The sequence below is a fragment of the Excalfactoria chinensis genome, chromosome 3 (genome assembly GCF_039878825.1).
Source record: "Excalfactoria chinensis isolate bCotChi1 chromosome 3, bCotChi1.hap2, whole genome shotgun sequence".
NCBI classification, from domain to species: domain Eukaryota; kingdom Metazoa; phylum Chordata; class Aves; order Galliformes; family Phasianidae; genus Excalfactoria; species Excalfactoria chinensis.
This window is the reverse complement of record NC_092827.1, coordinates 47,368,054-47,385,592: the sequence shown is the minus strand read 5'-3', so window position 1 is coordinate 47,385,592 and position 17,539 is coordinate 47,368,054. Positions and strand designations below refer to the sequence as shown.

Genomic DNA, 17,539 nt, shown 5'->3' with positions numbered 1-17,539 from the left:
TGACCTCAAATCTTCATAGTTCCTTTAAGGTAAAACTATGACTGTGTGTCTTATTAAATGATGAACCTTGAAAACAATTCACATTGACAGATCTTGCATAGCATTTCAATTGCTGTTATGATTGCAGTTTGTGTTAAAGTGCAGCAGTAATTTATTCAGCCTCTGCTACCAATAAATGAAGACAGTTAAACTAGTTTTTAATGATTATGCAACAGCTGTGATTTCTGAGGAAAATGTGATCTGTCTAATTGGTGGCCTGTGTTTTTCCTATAAGTTAGGTGTAACACGTGTACATTAACACTGTCAGCAACACTTTCAACTGTCAGTCTGCATAATAAGATTAGACACATGAATATCCATATAACACATGGTTAATTGGCTAAAAATTTACCCGTGGGACAATTATTCTGTTATGAACCCATACAAAAATGGTTGTAAATGAATATTCAAAGATTCTGTGCTCTTACAAAGTTGTAATTACAGGAAAAATAAGAGATCAGCAGCAATTCATGAGAAAAAAATATGGCTCAGGATATTCTGCCCCTAGAAGCTAGTCATTAGTCCTCTGCTTTAATCACCATATTAATACGGATAGTATACTGCAAAAAGTCCATCTTTTCAAGTGCTAATTACTTTCTTATTATTTTCCATTCCTAATATGAACTAATCTCTTTCCCAGTCTTCTTTTCTAGATTTTGGTTAGGTCAACTTACTGTTGTCTTAATGACCATTATTTTACATTTACATAATAATCTATGTATGAATATTGTCCATGGTTATACATAAAATTCACTCATATTTAAGAAGGAGCTAAAAAAGAAAATTCATAGTCAAGGTATTTGCATGGAGTCTGGACCCAGGGAATTAGTCTGGCTTCTTTAACAAATAACAGGCATTATGAAATAGACTGAACATCTAAATATTAATAAGTATTAACAGCACCTGCAAGAGGCACTCCTTTTGGCTCCAATTGCTTATCTAGGATGGTAAACAACACTATTTTTGTATAAACTAGTGTTAATATTCAGAAAAAGATGTAATCACTCTAACAACCTACAGATCTTAATCTGCCTGATTTCACTCAGTTACCCTTTATATGCCAATAATTTTTTTGGAATATAAAGTATGGCCTGAGCTTTGCTATGTTTTACCTTAATTACATGCAAAAAAAAATAAAATAAATATTACTAAAAATAAAGGCTTGTGAAGCATATTCTCCCTGATCTATATGTTCCCATCCCATAATTTCAGAGAAGAGCACATGAAAACGCCAGAAGCTGAGGATATTGAGAGGAAACTCTTCAGGCCTTTCAACACAAGTACCTAAAGATGAAATGCATTAATACAGAACATGTATCTCATCTGCATTTGGCTGAAATTTTATTCTTTCCAGCTCCGTCGATGGAAGATGTGTGCTCCCGGGATTTTAAGACTTATAGTACTTTAAAGGCATTAGCTTTTTCTGCTATCATATGAGATTGCTGTTTCAACAAGACTTATACTTCCCAGTGCATTTCTATTGTTTAACTGACAAACTGGGAAACAGAGAAAGATTGGGATCATTACTGATGCTCCCTAAAGGCATGCATCTCAGAATCAAGTTGAAGCAATTCCTCTCATTAAAAAACATTTTAAAATGTTGCAAATGTCTGTATTTCTTTGCTAGTTCTATTAAATTTACCCCATGGTAAAGTTTTTTTCTTCCATTCTCTCTGTAAACTACTTTTTTTTTTTTTTTTTTTTTTTTTCCCAGTTATACAAAATAATGTTGAATTGCTGTTAAAAATAAATCTTAAAAAAACAAGTGGCTCTAGAGAATTACAGCAAAATCCCTCAAAACCAAGAGTCAACTCATTCTTCACTATGCAGCCCTAAGGTAAATGACAAATCAAACAGCAAGGACACAAACATGCAAACTACACAAAGGCATTTATCTGGTAATGGAAATAAGGCAGAAGGGACTGTGAGTACAGCCTGCTCGCTTTTGGTGGATAGCAGAAAGAGAAAGATTAATCTGATGGAGGTGAATACCCTATACGTTCTAATGGCAGTAATTAATTATTAATTATATTGCCAAATCATGGCATTTATGAGTGGCAGCCTTAGTCACTTACACTACTGTCCTCACTAGTCACAAGAGTCATGTTGAAATCGTAGTCCAAAGAAGTTTGTGATGCCACAGAGTCTCAGACAAACACTCCCTACTATTCTCTGCTTCCTTGCAGACTTTCCAGATAAACTCAATAAATCTCTTAGTATTTAATACCTGTCTTGCTAATGTGGCATAGTACCTTCTTGATGTGTAGAAACCTGGACAAATATCCTGAAGATATCTTTAAAATTAAATAGTCATATAAAATGGACTCAGAAGGAAATCACGAGATTCTGTGAAAGTAAGGCTTACAGAGCACCCAATTTAGAAAAGTCACATATCAGCTCCCTTTATGTCACAACCAGATTCTCCATGCTTTCTTTACTCTGACCCTTCCATAGCATACCTATTGGCCATACACTGTCAAGGAAATGTCCTGACCTAGAGCAAGGATGAGGGAGAGCATAAATCAGTCTCTTAACAGGAACTTTGCTACAACGAATCAGCTTTTTGAGGAGTCATTTTTTTAGACACATGCTCATTAGGCTGTTTTTTCTACATGATCAGTCTGCCAGCTGCTTAGCCAGCAAGCAGGAATTGAGGAGGACATGGGCAGATATAAGAGGTCAGGTTTGCTGATCAAGAAAACTTGTGGGAACGTTTGATTGAAAGTCTTCCAGAACTGTGTAAATGTGGCATTGAGGGACACAGTTGATAGGCACTGCAGTAATGGTTTATGGTTGGACTAGATGATCTTAGTGGTCTTTTCCACCTTTAATGTCTCTATGACTGCTCCCGTAAGCGACAATTAGTAGGGAGGCAATACCTTCATATACTCCTACTGCTCTTGTGCAGTGCTAGGTCCTGATGAATCTCTTTGCATTATATTGTTTTCTTTTGTTTTCCAAAGATTGTATCATCTCAGGCCTTCTGAACTGCCCAAATGTAAGGAATACAATTTACTCTGCTTGTCCTTTTGATAACACAGTTGCTCCACAGTCCAAAAACCCTTGCGCATGTCTAGTACAAAACTGTTTCAACCTCAAATTTAGGCACAAATCTTTGAATTCCATTAAAAGTCCCATTTTGTTTGTGATTCCTCATTTGGCCTGGATTGTTTTCACAGATTGATGTCACAGCTGTGCTCATCTATTACCCAGTCCAAATCCTGTTAGTCTGTGTGTTTTCTTTAATGGGTGATGAACTAGGATCATATTTAGTCTAATGGAAATTAACTGTCTTATTTATCATACACAGGTATCTATCCAATAAAAAATAGTTTTCTCAGCTACATAATGTATTAGTATTTTGTAATTCTTCACTAAAATAAATTGTTCTAGTGTTGCTTCCATTTCCTGTGTAACATATTATTTCCTTACAGAGTATGCATACTTGATGATATATTTGTTATCTGAACAGCAAATAACTGTTATCCAGATGGAAAATAGGCATGTTGTAATCAAAAAGTGTGTTCTGCTTTTAACCTCACCAACTTACGGTTCAATAAACCAGAAGATTTCTATTCTGAACCCATATCTGGAGCTAATTTACAAAAATATGCCATATATAATTAATACCCTTCTGGTATTCAGAATAGCAGACAAGAGTCAAAGAAAATTTGAAGCAAATGTGAAAAACGTCAAGATAACTATTAAGCCCAGTTACCAAGATTAATTTAGAATGACATAAAAGAAATTTCAGAAAAGTTTCTGCTGAGGTTAGACCTAGATAGTTTCATTGATCTAATTCAGATGTTATGCAGCTTCAAGTATTTCATCAAAGCTTTCACTGTTTTCATTAGATCTGCATCTGATCCTTTTCCTTCTTTAAGTGTTAAGCGAATAAAGATCAGAAAATTACTAAAGACTGATTTTTAAAACACTGTGAAAAACAAGGGGTTATTTACCTAACTGATAGTGCTGCTAGTTAATAACATCAGAACAGCTATTTGAAGCAATACCAAGAGTTTATCTAACCCAACACCCAAACCACCAAATTTAGGGAAGAGTGCAAAAGGAAACAAAACAGTCACATAGCAGAGCCTCATGATCTCCCATGATCTCATCTCAGACACTTCCTAAGCCAGTAATAGTATTTTAATGTTCTTAGTAGACTTTTCTGTAATTTGCCTACTCACTTTTCAAAATGATGAAAATTTTCAGCATTCACATATTTTGCAGCAAGGAGTATCACAGCTCATCTAGGTACTGTATAGAGAAACATTTTTTTAGCACAAAAATTGAATATAGGTTCGTTTTCAGAACAATGTGGTACATGAAATAAGGGAGAGCAGCAGAACATAGCCTTTAATTTCTCACTCTCTAAGTTAAATAGCATATATAATACGTAATAAAATGTTCTAGAAATTCTGACCAGATGGTTGACATCTAGTTTTGATCTTCTCATTTTCACTGAGTTAATAGGCTGGATATCCATGTCACAAACAACCATGATACTTTAAAAATAAAATAGGGATTAAGATTCTTGAGATGTAGTTTTCAGGTTTTGCTTCTTGCATCAGTAGATCAAATGGCGTCTTTGATGAAATAATATGGCCCAAATGAAGGTTAAATTTAATATTTAACTAACTGAAATCATGGCATATTTAGCAGAACAGATGTTTATCTATGCTAGATTTTAACATGGCTGACATATTCTGTAAAAAAATTTGAGATCTTCATTTTTTCATCCCCAATTTCTCTTTTTTTTAATCTGTATATGCCGTGTTATGCCAGAAACAGAAGGTGGGGTGTACCTCTGATCATTATAGGTGTTTTTTTTTTAAGTGTAACATGACACAGTAGTCTGTGATGTAAGTCAATGTGCCAGCACCCAAAATTCAGGCTGTTTTTATATTTTCCATGAATTTCCTTTAGTAATCAGAAATTGGAGGCTGTTGAGTGTATCTCATAAAACCTTTCTATAAAATACAAAATAAATCACCTTTTAAAATTTTTGATATATTTCTTTGATATTCAGCTACAGTGGGATTTAACTATACTTATAAGCAAGTACATCCCTCTAATTGGCATCTTTAGTCTACATTATCCCATAAAAAGTTCCATTATTTTTGCCTTTTTCTTCATGTCTTCTCCAACCATTGACTCTTCACATCACAGAGACAACTTGGATTAAACAAAAACTTGATGTAAAATGAAAAGGCTTAGCCCCTTCCAGGAAAGCAAGAAATCCCCTTGGCAGAACAAGGAGAAGTAGTGGTTTTAAGTTGAAGGACAGAAGATTTAGTGTGGATATCAGAAGGAAGTTCTTTACTATGAGAGTGGTGAGGTGCCAGACAGGCTGCCCACAGATGCTGTGGATGCCCCATCCCTGAAGGTGTTCAAGGCCAGGTTGGATGGGGCCTTGGGCTACCTGGTCTAGTATAAGATATGGAGATTGGAGCTTGGTGATCTGTGAGCTCCCTTCCTACCCAGGCCATTCTGTGATTCTATGATGATGAAAGCAAGTAAAACAGAGAAATTACTGCTTGTGTGTCTGAGCCTGCAAAGGCAGCTCATCCTGCACTGCTGCTGCATCTTCTCAGAGACTGCTCTTTCATACATGGCAGACTGATGTATACGGGTGGCGGAGCCCTTACGGTCTGAGCAACACCTGCCTTATAAAAGTTAAAAGTCCAGCTGGCAAGCCAGGCCTAGACATTGGATTTCCTTCCATAGCACTGCTAATGGCATGAGACATGGATCCCTAAGCACTCTTTACTTCTCTCTTACTGTTCATGCAAACCATTGGTTCTGGTTTTAATTTTATTTAATCTTTTTTTTTCTTTTTTCTTTTTTTTCTTTTTTTTTTCTGGGGAAACAAAGAGATGCGGAAAGCTTAAAAGATGTGGCTGTGATGAGGCTTTTTGTTTAGTTACACCCCACTTTTGTTTTCAGATATTTCTTTCTGCTACTTGGAGTGTCATTTATCCATCTGAAGCTTATTGACCTTACTGGGGCAGATGTACTTGTCAGGGACACACATAAGGTCTGATTTAGTTTGCCTTAAGTGTCATTTCATCACTCCAATTAGTATTATCTATATTTTTTCAAGTATTGGGCACTTCCAGATTTGAATAATGAGCACTGAACTCAGATCCTCGCCTACCAGTGTCATTGCTTTCGGTTACAAACATGGTTACCGTTTAGTGCATGCAACTCAGCCCACCAAGGACACATAGAAGTCTGACAGAGGCAGTTGTATCAAACATCAGCTCAATGAGGATTTTAAAGCATCTATGTTTCTTAAGTGTCCCAGTTAGGTGGCTGAGATGGATAGTATAAAGAACACATAAACTGTTAAACATTTTAATAGAGAATTAACTGAATGATTTATTTATCCATGTGTAAATGTAATGCAATAATCCTGTTTTGTAGCCATAAAATTATTGAAAATATTTTGTTACTTCTAGGCACTTCAGAGAAACTTCATGAACACAGTAAGTATAAAGTTGTTAAAGAATGCTGTTACTTCAGATTTTTGGAGAAAGATACTTTTTTTAGATCTTCAGAGTTTTGGCAGCTTAAGATGAGATTCATCAGCAAATGCTCACAGGAAATTTTGAATTTGAAACTGATGTTCAGTGACAGTCTCTGTAGTGCAGGACCAGCTGTTTCACAGGCCTCAGAAACTCTACTCCAGTTCATGTTTGGGTAAGATCTAACTGTGCCTTCTGTCTCCTCTATGAGGCACTGGTAAAAATCATGAGGGACACAGACCAAGAAGGGACTGTGCTCTTCCTTGTCCAGACTCTGATCCATACAATGGAGGGATTTACCTCCTAGTGTTCTGCGCAGTTTAGACATAGCTGCTTAAAATCAGAATGAAACATGTTCTTAGTATTTCCTCTGATATTCCTTTGCTTCTCTTTTTCTATTCCATATTATTTTTTAAAATATCAATGTTTTTAAAAGCTATGTAATTGCATGCAGCTTGTGTATTAATAAACTGTAATATTTATTTCTGTCACTGCTTCACATTGCATATGTAGAATCCAGAAAAACAAATCCCAAGATGACTAAGGAATATGAAAAGCTAATTTATTACAACATTAAACATGAAGGAAAAATGATGTTTTATGTAGAAAATAGGTAATATCAATCAAAACAAGTAGTAGAAGCATCTCACCATTTTAGAAAATATATTTATTTATTTTATATTTATAAAAAGCACTGTAATTTTGCAATTTCTTAAGCCACATAAAAAGACAATATTATCTTTTTGTATCATTTTTATTTTGAGAAAGATTTTAAAAATCTTTTCTCAAGACTAGTATTTGCCAAAATCAAGTCTAATGTTAATACATAATGCAAAATGGCCTCTTAAAATTACAAAGAGAATTTTTGTTTTTTTAAATGTAAAAATGAAAAAGCCTCTGAAGTAGGGGTTCTTCTTATTTTCAGTGCATGAACATATTAAACATGAAAAATCAATCTCTCACACTAAGCCAGGTAAGTTTGGTAGTGTTATTTCCAGTCACTCCATGCTCAGCTCAGTAAGTACCACTGTGGTCTGCAAAAACTTAGAGACTTGCTTGAGTCTTTTGTTGTGAGATTTTGTTGTGTGACCAGGGCTTTGGTCCTTGTAATTTTTGAGGAGGAAGACAGAGATCTACAATTGGTCTGCTATAAAGAAACAGGACTGAGAACGTATCTCATCTATTGATGCTCTGCATATGTAGCTCCAGAGTGGTCTGGCTGAAGGCTGTAAGGCCGTTGCAGCACTTGCACTCAAAAGCAAGTGCTGGTGTCTAATTAACAATTTCAGCAGTGCTTCTGTTTAAATTTCACATAAAAATGATAGAGACATGACTAAATGATCAGATAACCGCCTTAAAACTTTGTTCAATGGCAACCAAAGAGCCTTGTTTTTCATCTTTTCTTTTTTTCCTATTATTTTTTTGGGGTGGAGGGGTTGGAGGGGGGGGGGGGGGGAGGGTGTATTGTAAGATAATAATGTTTTCCCTATGTTTTTACTTTTTCTTTATATACTATGATGTTCTGCTTGTAAGTTAAACATTTCATAGATGGTTTGACAGTTTTCCACAAGACTTTAACAACCATTTTAGTGAAGCTATATTGCTGCTTTTGAGTCAACAAACAACAGGACAGAAAAAGGAGCGTTCCTCACTCCAAACTTTGAAATAACATGACGAGAAATTTTGCTTCTTTGTCCACCTTTCAGACATTAAGAGCTAGCAGGTACGTTAGCCAGCAGACAGGGGTGGGTGAGCTTGGCTGAGGCAGATATGAGGAAATCACCCTGTCTGGCACTGTGCATGATGGCACGGGTCCTGATGCCCTTTTTGGGTCACACAGACAGGCATCACAACTGCTCCCCCACCCAGCACAATGGAACCAGCTCTAGCTGCACAACTAGCCTTTTTAAATCAAGATACTAGCACTTAACTGAATTTCCCTTGTAAGGCACTTTGCAAACATCAGAGAATCTTATCATGTAGCCTGGACATCAGACTGATGAGGAATTTGCTCTGGTACAGTAAATTCCAGATTAAAGCCCTTGGAATTTGAAAATAATAATACTTAAAAAAAAAAAAAAAAAAAGACTTGCTAAACTTCCTTAATCGTAAAAAAAAATTCTAGTGATTAACAGTCCCTCTGGGGAGTAGTAGTAGTGGCTCTTTTGAATTTCAGATGGTGACTGGAAGTATTAATCTGCCAGCACAGGTGGTAATAATGTTTCTGCCTGCTGCGCGCGAATGAGAGCTCTAGAGTTAGCAGCTGAATTACAAAAGCCTAGTTCTGTACAAAGCTGTGGCCTCCTTTTTCACCTTGATACAGAGCAGCTTCAAACTATTATTCTTTTGCCTGCTGCCATCAGTTTTAGAAGTGTCACATGACTGAGTAACTAGAGAATCTCAGAAAATAGAGTGATTCTATAGGGAAATTAAAAAGTGTTTGGGGGATGTGGAGAAGCAGGTAAAGCGAGAGGATTCTTTCCTGTTGTAAATCATTTGAAGCTGCCTGAAATACACAGATATATTTACGGCTTTATATTTTTCCTATTTAAATTAGATATTCCCCCAGAAATGAATATTAATGTTGGTATTGCTGTACAGCCAGTTCTGCAGAAAAAATGTCTTTTGTATTTGAGAATGGTTTTCATAATTCTGAATATTTCACAAATAAGTATATTTTGGAAATTTTGTATCCTTATGAAGTCATCAAATTTTTGATGTTATTATTGGACCCCATATAGTAATATAAGATTTAAATGGGGCATAAAATATCTGTGATAAATACCTGAAGCATTTCTTCTATTTTGGTCAGTAGTTCTTTTCACTGCTCTTTTCCACATGGAAATTTCAGTTAACTGATAGAATTTTGTGAAGATTCTTGATTTCCTGAAGCATGTCCCCTTTTAGAGACTGTTAATTCTTAAGTCTTGCCAATTTGATCATTTGGTTTCCTTCTACTTACAACCAGTTGCCAGACACTCAGACAAAAAGCCATACAGTCACCACCTGGAGATCTGCCAGGAAAAGAGGAGATGCAGCTTTCAGGGTTGTTCTCCAGTGGAATCAGCAGATCAATAGATGCTGTACAGTTAAGTTTCAGAGTCGATAGGTGAACAAATACCAAAGAATTACCAGATTTATCTCCAGATGAATGCATGTCATTAGGCCTGTTCAAGGCACGCTTTTTTCAGAAATGAATTTGCTTTGAAAAGAAAATCCTTCTCAGACTTTTAAATGAATCAGATGTGCCATCCACTCACAGATTTATTTTGTACTCTCCTTGAGTTATAGGGCAAGTGTTGGTGTAAATTATCACCAGAATTAGAAAGAGAAAGAATATCCAATGTAGTGGATATTCAACAGAGCAAGGATAATGTCCAAAAAAGAGAAGTTATGAAGGATCTACATACATTCTGAGTTTTACTTGTCATTCATCCAGTGAAGAGTACAGGATCTATGTATAAAATCACAAATCTTTGTGTTGTTGGGTGTTTTTTGTTGTTGTTGTTTATTAGTTTATAGAAAACTCAATATCCTAATGTCAGTTAGTGAATATGTGAATTAGTTAATACGTTAAAGGTCTTCAGAAAGCAGAAAGAGGATACCTGATCTCAGCAAGTTGCTGCTTGTGCTATAAAAGCATTTCTACCTTCACAGGCAGCCATGAAACAGAGATGAGATTTTTAATTCACTACATTCATAACAATAGCTGAGTAAGGGAAAAAGAACCCTAAACTTAAAATAGGTGAAATTAAATAATGACCCACCAGATAACAGCTGTAAAGCACAGAAGTGCAATGCTATTTTTTATTTTCAAAGAATAGAAAATATCAACAAAAACTGAGCTTTATTTTTCCCTGTATTATCTCCCCAGTGCTTACTTCCCTACAGACAGCACAGACTGCAGCAATTAAACTGCTTCTCTCTCTGTTGCCACATGATAAAGTGGTGATAGTCCTGTTTATCCTGTTTGGCATGTGTATACTTCTGGGAATCTCAGAGAGCTAAGTTAAAAATAAATGGATTCAAAGAAGCAGATGAACCTTCTCTCTACCCTCAGGAGGAAAAAAACAGAGAAGTTATCTAGAAGTTATGCTCTAAAGTTCATTCTACATTCTTGGAGTGCAGACTAGGATCTAGTATCTATCTTAGACATTTAGAGTCTATAGAAACTGCTCCCACAAAAATGGGAGATCTTGATGTCATCCATTTGAGGGTGCACTGATACAGAGAGAGGTAAAGTGGCGATTTGCAGGTGGTTCCTTCCACCTATCTCCTTTCCAGTGCTTCCTCCCATACTTAAGAAGATTTGGTTGCCAGGTTGTAAACACTGCTCCTGCTCAAGAGCCAAGATGTTTCGTGCACGCACAGACCATCCAGCAGTATTTCTAGTCAGCTAGTATTCAGATTAGTTAAATGTCTTTAGGGGACAAGATAGCTCTGTTCAAGCTGACCTGTTTAAGATTGAATCCGATACCCAGCAGAGGTCTTGAGAGAAAGAAAAGGGCAAGAAACTTGTGGCTGTGAATTCCTCCATCAGAGAGAGGAAGTGGAAATGTTTTCTGAATATGTCTTAAACAGTGTCTTAAATAGTGTTGTGTGAGGATGTGGAAAAATCGAGATTAGGAAAGAACTTTCAATTCAAATATGGGTAAAGTTAGAAAGTGGGAGCGGAGCTTCTGGAAGATCAGGAAAATAAATGTTCAAGTCAGTGGGTAGCGTAGAGATTGGAAAACAAATGTTACAGTTCTCACCTGACTTGGCTTATGCCTGAAGTTTCACCCACCTTCCTGCACATAGAACATCTGCTCAGGTCTGGTGGCTGACACGGACCTGTGCCTATGTCACTTGAGAGCTGTGCTGAGTGAGGCCACAGGCACTTCACAACTCTGTGGGGTTGGGCAGCTATTCTCATGAGTCTAGCAGAAGCTCAGGGCTTCTGTAAGGTTTTGTGATGGATATTCTGCTTGGTAAACTAAGCCAGTATTATGTGACCTGTGATTCAGATTGACACTGCCCTGGATGGATGTGCTTATGTGAGTTAACCTGTTCTCGAGGGTCTCCATACATTTCCCATGTTCAAACTGTAGATGTATAAATCAATTTTTGTGCCTAGGGGACACCTAAGTTTTCAGGGTCATATAATATCTAACTTGAACTTAGGTGGCAAGGTGAGGTCCGCAAAGTTATAGTAATTGTATTAATAGAAATACAGTTTCCACCTGAGTGACTACTTGAAATATACATACAGGTGTGTGGCTGTACTCTGGTGTCAAGCATTAGGCCCACTGATTTATTTTTCTATTGTGTATGATCTCTCCACATAGCCAGAACTCATAATGCATGCATGCTCTTTTACAATACTATTATGGGATAATGATGTGAAAGGCATGCATTTATTTTGTCACTGTAACCATATGTATAATATGTTTAGAAATGTTTTTCCAGTTATATGTTCCTATGCTAACACAGTATGAATTTCTAACTTTTATGCTGCTTTCACAATACAGAGGAGAAAATAAAACAACAAAAGACAGGTCCCACTGAGAAATCAGGTAGGAACAAGTCATTATTTCCTGTTTTAGGGGGGCTGTGAGTGTGGGGGAGCATTAAACAATATTCATAACTCTTCCAACGTCGCACATTTACATTGCAGTCAGTTTTTATGATATTTTCAAATATGTGGCTGAAAATAGTTCTTTGTGCAAATCTAGCAGAGTGGCAACTGCAAATGCAGTTCTAACAGTCTTTCCAATGATAAAGCCAGATTGAGGTGTTTCAGTTCGGTTCTGGTTTTTTCTCCTGTGCTAATGAAATAGAGTGGAGCTGCAAATCAGATCTTTCCCAGTACAACTCACTGCTTTTTTTTTTTTTTTTTTTTTTTTTTTTTTAATCCAATCTCAGAACCTTCTTGTGGCAGAATTTACAGCATAGAGAACTGCACATGTAGGGAATGATGGAGGAGAATGGATCACTGGGTGCTTTAGGGACGTGAATGCATCTCAATCAGGCTTTCTCATGGAAAAACTGATTTTGGAAATAAGTTATAGGTCTTTGGGTCCTTGTAGATTTTTGTGTTTTAGTACAAGTAATGTTAACTTAGATAGAAGCCCTGGAGTGTCTCTGAAGGAATTAGAATATTCTCATAAGGTCTCACAGATTACCCAAAGCTTTTTGAAGACTTCAATTAGATATCAACCTATAGATTTCTACTAGGAGCATTCTTTACCCAGAAATCCATGAAAAGTTGCCAGATCTCCAACAGTTATGTAAAATCAACAGATTTTTATTTGGTTTGATGGTGATGATGGTTGTAGTGATAATGATGAATTTTCTCAGTACAGTAAATCGCTATTTTACTTTAAGCTGAATAGTGGAATTTGCTACCTCATTTCCATTCTCATTTGGTCCGTGGTTTTCCTTCTCTTCAGTAGCAGAATAGATACTATACAGAATAGTATTGTTCTGTCTCTAATTGTGAGCATTCATGTAATTTGGTGGTTATATTGCTTTCTATAAGAACTCACATGATAATCTATCATTTTACTATGAAGTGATGTTCTGTAGCACTGTTTAAACCAGTAAAGTTTTGATAGTTTTAATCTAAGCATAAACTGCTGTAGCTTGTTCAAAACCATAAACTATCCTTCTGTTAATAGAGTTGGATAAATGGCCTCTATATATTTCTAACCTGAATGTTTTACAAATTAGCAAGAGGAGAAAATTCGTTCCGACATTATTTTATTGAGAGCAATTAGAGGGACTTGCAAAGGACTTGCAAAAATATGTTAAAGACTATCTGCATTTTAGCAGCTTGAATGCTGTGCATGTTTACCTGAATGAGGAAAGCTAAGAAGAAATGAGAATCATGATCTGATTAGAATATTTGAATATTAAAATGACAAAGAAATATTTTTATACCTAAATGTTACAGTTCACCTTCTTTTGTCTTCTGTAGTCCAGGCAAAGCCAGCAAGTACGTGATACCTACCTTGATCAGAAAAATTCCTGTAATATAGCTGGATATGTGTGAATATGTGGAAGCTTTCCCTTAATAGTTCCTTGTTTTGCTTTAAATTACAGTGTATTTATCCACCTTCCCCCTCCCCCCTCCCCCCTTGTTTTCCAGTATTTTCATTTAACATATTGTCATGTTGTTGCTATTTCCTAGTCCAATAATACAGGTATTAATATAGGAGAGATAAGCTTTTTAAATGTTGTTGTCAAAACTTAAATGTGATGAACTAATACTACTGATTAAGAAAAGAATTGCTGCATTGTTTTCCTACTCATATGAATACAATATTTATAATGTAACTAAATCTAACACTTTTCTTAGTCAAGAACTGAAAAACCCATGCACTAACTTAGTATGCAGCCTGCACGTTAAATCTCTCTATATTTCATACCTTCAGCATGCAAATATAAACAGCAAAAGTTAAAAAAAAAAAAAAAAAAAAGAAGAACAAAAAAGTTGTGTTCCCATATACTTCCACTCCCCAGAAAAGCCTAAACTTGGGGAAAATATCACTCTCTGTAGACATAAATTTTAACTCATACCTCATGAAAATCGAAATTCCTTATTTTGTCTAAATCTCAGCATTATTCCTAGAATTTATATTCACCTGAAATCATAGTTGCTAGGAATTTAATTATTCATCAAATGGCAGAAGGGATGAAGCACATTGCTCCCATTTTAAACATTTCCACTTTACAACCCTCATTGCATCCTACCTGCTGCTCAGGAATTTACCTGGATACAAGGTCATCATAATAGTCCATTGATTGCTCAACTCTAAAACCTACTATTGCCCCTATTTTCATTCATTCAGCTTAGCTGCTACTGTGCTACAGATCTGGTTTGTCAGTGTTGTTTCTTTGTTTGTTTTTTTTTTTTTTTTTCGAATTCTGATTAGACAGACATGGCTTTGATACAGATTACATAGTGCAAGGCCCTTTTTTCATCCTTTCTATTTCTAGCAATCTAACATCAAATCTCATTATTTTCTATAATAATTATGAGATTAAAAAAAAAGGAGGAAAAAAGTGTGTGGCCTACAAAACAATACTAGCTCTCTAATTTTCCACAGTGAGATACAATTTATTCATACAGAATAGGATGCCTTCAAGGCTTTGGGAATTCAGCTGTGATATTTCTGACTCAGCATAAAGATTGAGCAGATGGTTGCTGGGTTTGATTTGTTCTCACCTTTCAAATAACAAGAATGGAGAGTGGATGTAAACTGCACTTCAGAAATTGAGGGGAATCCCTTTCTAAACTGACTTCTTCTTTAATATGCATGCATAGGTCCCACTAAAATTAATTGCAGCCATTTATGTGAAGCCATGTGAAACAATACTGAAGTTCATAACTTGGTAGCAGATTCATTAGAGGATAATCTAGTCACTTGGCTTTTTTCCAGTGTAACTGGATGAAATAGTAGAAAATTAACTTTTATTCCTGATAAGTATACAGGCAAACCTTCTTAGTTTAAAAAAAGAAAGAAAAAAATTAAAAATACTTGCACAACATAACTTGGAAACATGACAATTTTGTTATGCTGTTTCTTTTGTCTAGAGCATGAAGCAGTCAGGCATGAAAAAGATGTTCTACCTACAAAGCCCGGTAGGCACTCCTTCATTTTATGTGATCATTACTTTTGAAACTGTTTTTTAAACATACAGGAAAATACAATTGCATATGACAAATGTCAGAATGAACAAAATCATGGTCCTGTGAGCTATTTTGCAGCATCAAACGGCCTTTACATGTCATACCATAGCTAACCTAGCACAGTACTTATTTACAATGTCTTTTGTCATTTTCTGAAGATGTATATACATATCTCAAAGGTCAGATTTCTGCTTTTGTAATTCCACTCGCAACAAAGAAGCTATGCTGATGAAGAATTTGAACCATTGTTTTAAGATGTTTATTTTGTGAAGTATTTGTTGGTATCTGCCATTTATTTGGACTTTACAGCCTTCCTGCATGAGTTAATTTCTCAGCAACATCAGCAATTTAATTTTCCTTCATAGCAAGATGTTCAGGTAATGTCAGTTCATGACCTGGCAGCAGCCATGGTTCACAATAACTGTTTCTGCACATCATAATTCTTTTGCAACCTCTGTTGCATAAGATAGAGCAAAATTGCTGCAGTTATAGGAAGCTGCGTAGTTCAGCTTTGCTGTGAAGCAGTCACCAAGGGTTAACAAGTCTCTGCTGCTCTTCTCAGTTAAAGGAAATAAGTGAAGAAATAAAATTCTTATTGCTCATATTATTTATCCTTTACTCTAGCATAGTGATTATTACGTGCAGAGAAAAATATCCGTACTATTATCATCCATCATAATGTTTGTTTTGAATTACAGTACAATTACTAAAATGTTTCAATATTCAGTAAATACAAAGTTGAAATAAAGCCATTTTCCAGCATGGAAATGTTATGCTACATCTCACTGTTCTGACCATTTTGCATCTTTTTAATTCCCAGTCAAGCTGAAACCAACTTCAAGTAAGTGTTGTGCCTTGTTTTCTATGCAATATAAACCTGTTTTTCAGATGCATGTTGTCTCAATTCACATTTTTGCAATTCTATCTTATTAGGTATTGGCGTTTTCTTGCTTATACTAAAGATACTCTTACATTGTCCTTAGTCTGCTTAGTAACATCCAAATACATCAAAAACAAATTAATTTGCAATAAAATGCTGTGCAGAGGCAATATTCAAATTCTGAAGTTTTTACTGTTTATAACAGTAATGGAAATTTTGCTAGATGCATAACTGATGTTCTGGTGATAATTTTGATGAGTGTAGGCACATAATGTAACTTTAGGTAAATTTATCTTCTTCTAAAAATAACAATATTGTAACTGAATTAGAAATTCATTGCAGAACTTATTTTCTAGTTTGGAGATGGCTTATTTCATGAATGAAATAAACATATTTTATTGGCCTTGTTTTAATACTTTTTTCACCTTAGTAAAAAAGAACTAAAGTTAAAGTGGAGAAAAGTGTATTCAAGGGAAATATTTTGCTTAACAAAGATTTCACTGAAAATGTTTGATAATGTCTTTGTAAGGCCATTAAGGCTTCTGAATGTCTAAAAGACTTTAATCTATTCTTATTGTGTCTAGTAATTACATGTTGCATATGTCAGATCAGGTTCAGACAGCAATCAGAAGGGCATTGTTTACAGTTCACTCTTCTAATTGTGAGTGTTGTGAAGTATGCACCTTCACAGCTCAATTAGTTGGAATCTCCTTAGGATAGGATCTTTGGTTTCTTTCTTGAATTGTGTCTGTCACATCATCACCAAACTATGTGTTATTCTGATGTAAAGTAACCTATAAAGAGTACACAAAAGTAGGGCTAAGCCCCTTGAGGCACAGACCTCTTCCTGTTTCATGTCAGAAGTTGACAATATGGCAAGGCAAGCTGGTTCTATTAAAATTCCTGAATTAATCTCCTACATTAGATGCTGTAGGTTAGACAAGACAAATACCTGCTTTTATGCAACTATAAAAAGACATCGTGCTGATCTGAATCACATCTCTAAGAGGAAATGGGAACATGAAGCATCTGAATTGTGCCTCTGCAGAAGGACCTCCTGCAGTCCTGAATCCTAGTATTAAGCTTTTATGTCACCACTGAAAAATTATCATTTCCCATGAATTTATGTCTTTTAGTTGTCATATTCATGTTTTGCTTTGTTTTGTTTTTTTTTCTTTATGCCCATATTTTAGCTATTCTTTCCTTTATTTAATTCTACTATTCAAATTTGCTCAGTTTTATGTTCAGTGAATCTATTCACTGACATTTGACGCTAGTTTATGCAAGAGACCTACTGATGGTACCCTCTTCTGTTACAGGTGCATCAGAAATTTAAGAGACTAATTTCTCATGCTTTCCACAGTAACAATTGTTTAACCAAAAATTTCTGTCTATAATTCCATTATATCAACAACT

General features: G+C 35.6%; 1 protein-coding gene across 1 annotated transcript in view; it reads left to right on the top strand.

The window, feature by feature from the left end:
* Positions 1-17,539, top strand: part of TRDN (triadin) — a 169,463-nt gene that overhangs the window by 139,224 nt on the left and 12,700 nt on the right. Inside the window, exons 28-33 of the mRNA XM_072332199.1 lie at positions 6,504-6,530; positions 7,495-7,542; positions 12,080-12,124; positions 13,528-13,545; positions 15,148-15,195; positions 16,064-16,084. Coding sequence (XP_072188300.1) covers positions 6,504-6,530; positions 7,495-7,542; positions 12,080-12,124; positions 13,528-13,545; positions 15,148-15,195; positions 16,064-16,084 — 207 coding nt within the window. The remainder of the gene's footprint in view (positions 1-6,503; positions 6,531-7,494; positions 7,543-12,079; positions 12,125-13,527; positions 13,546-15,147; positions 15,196-16,063; positions 16,085-17,539) is intronic.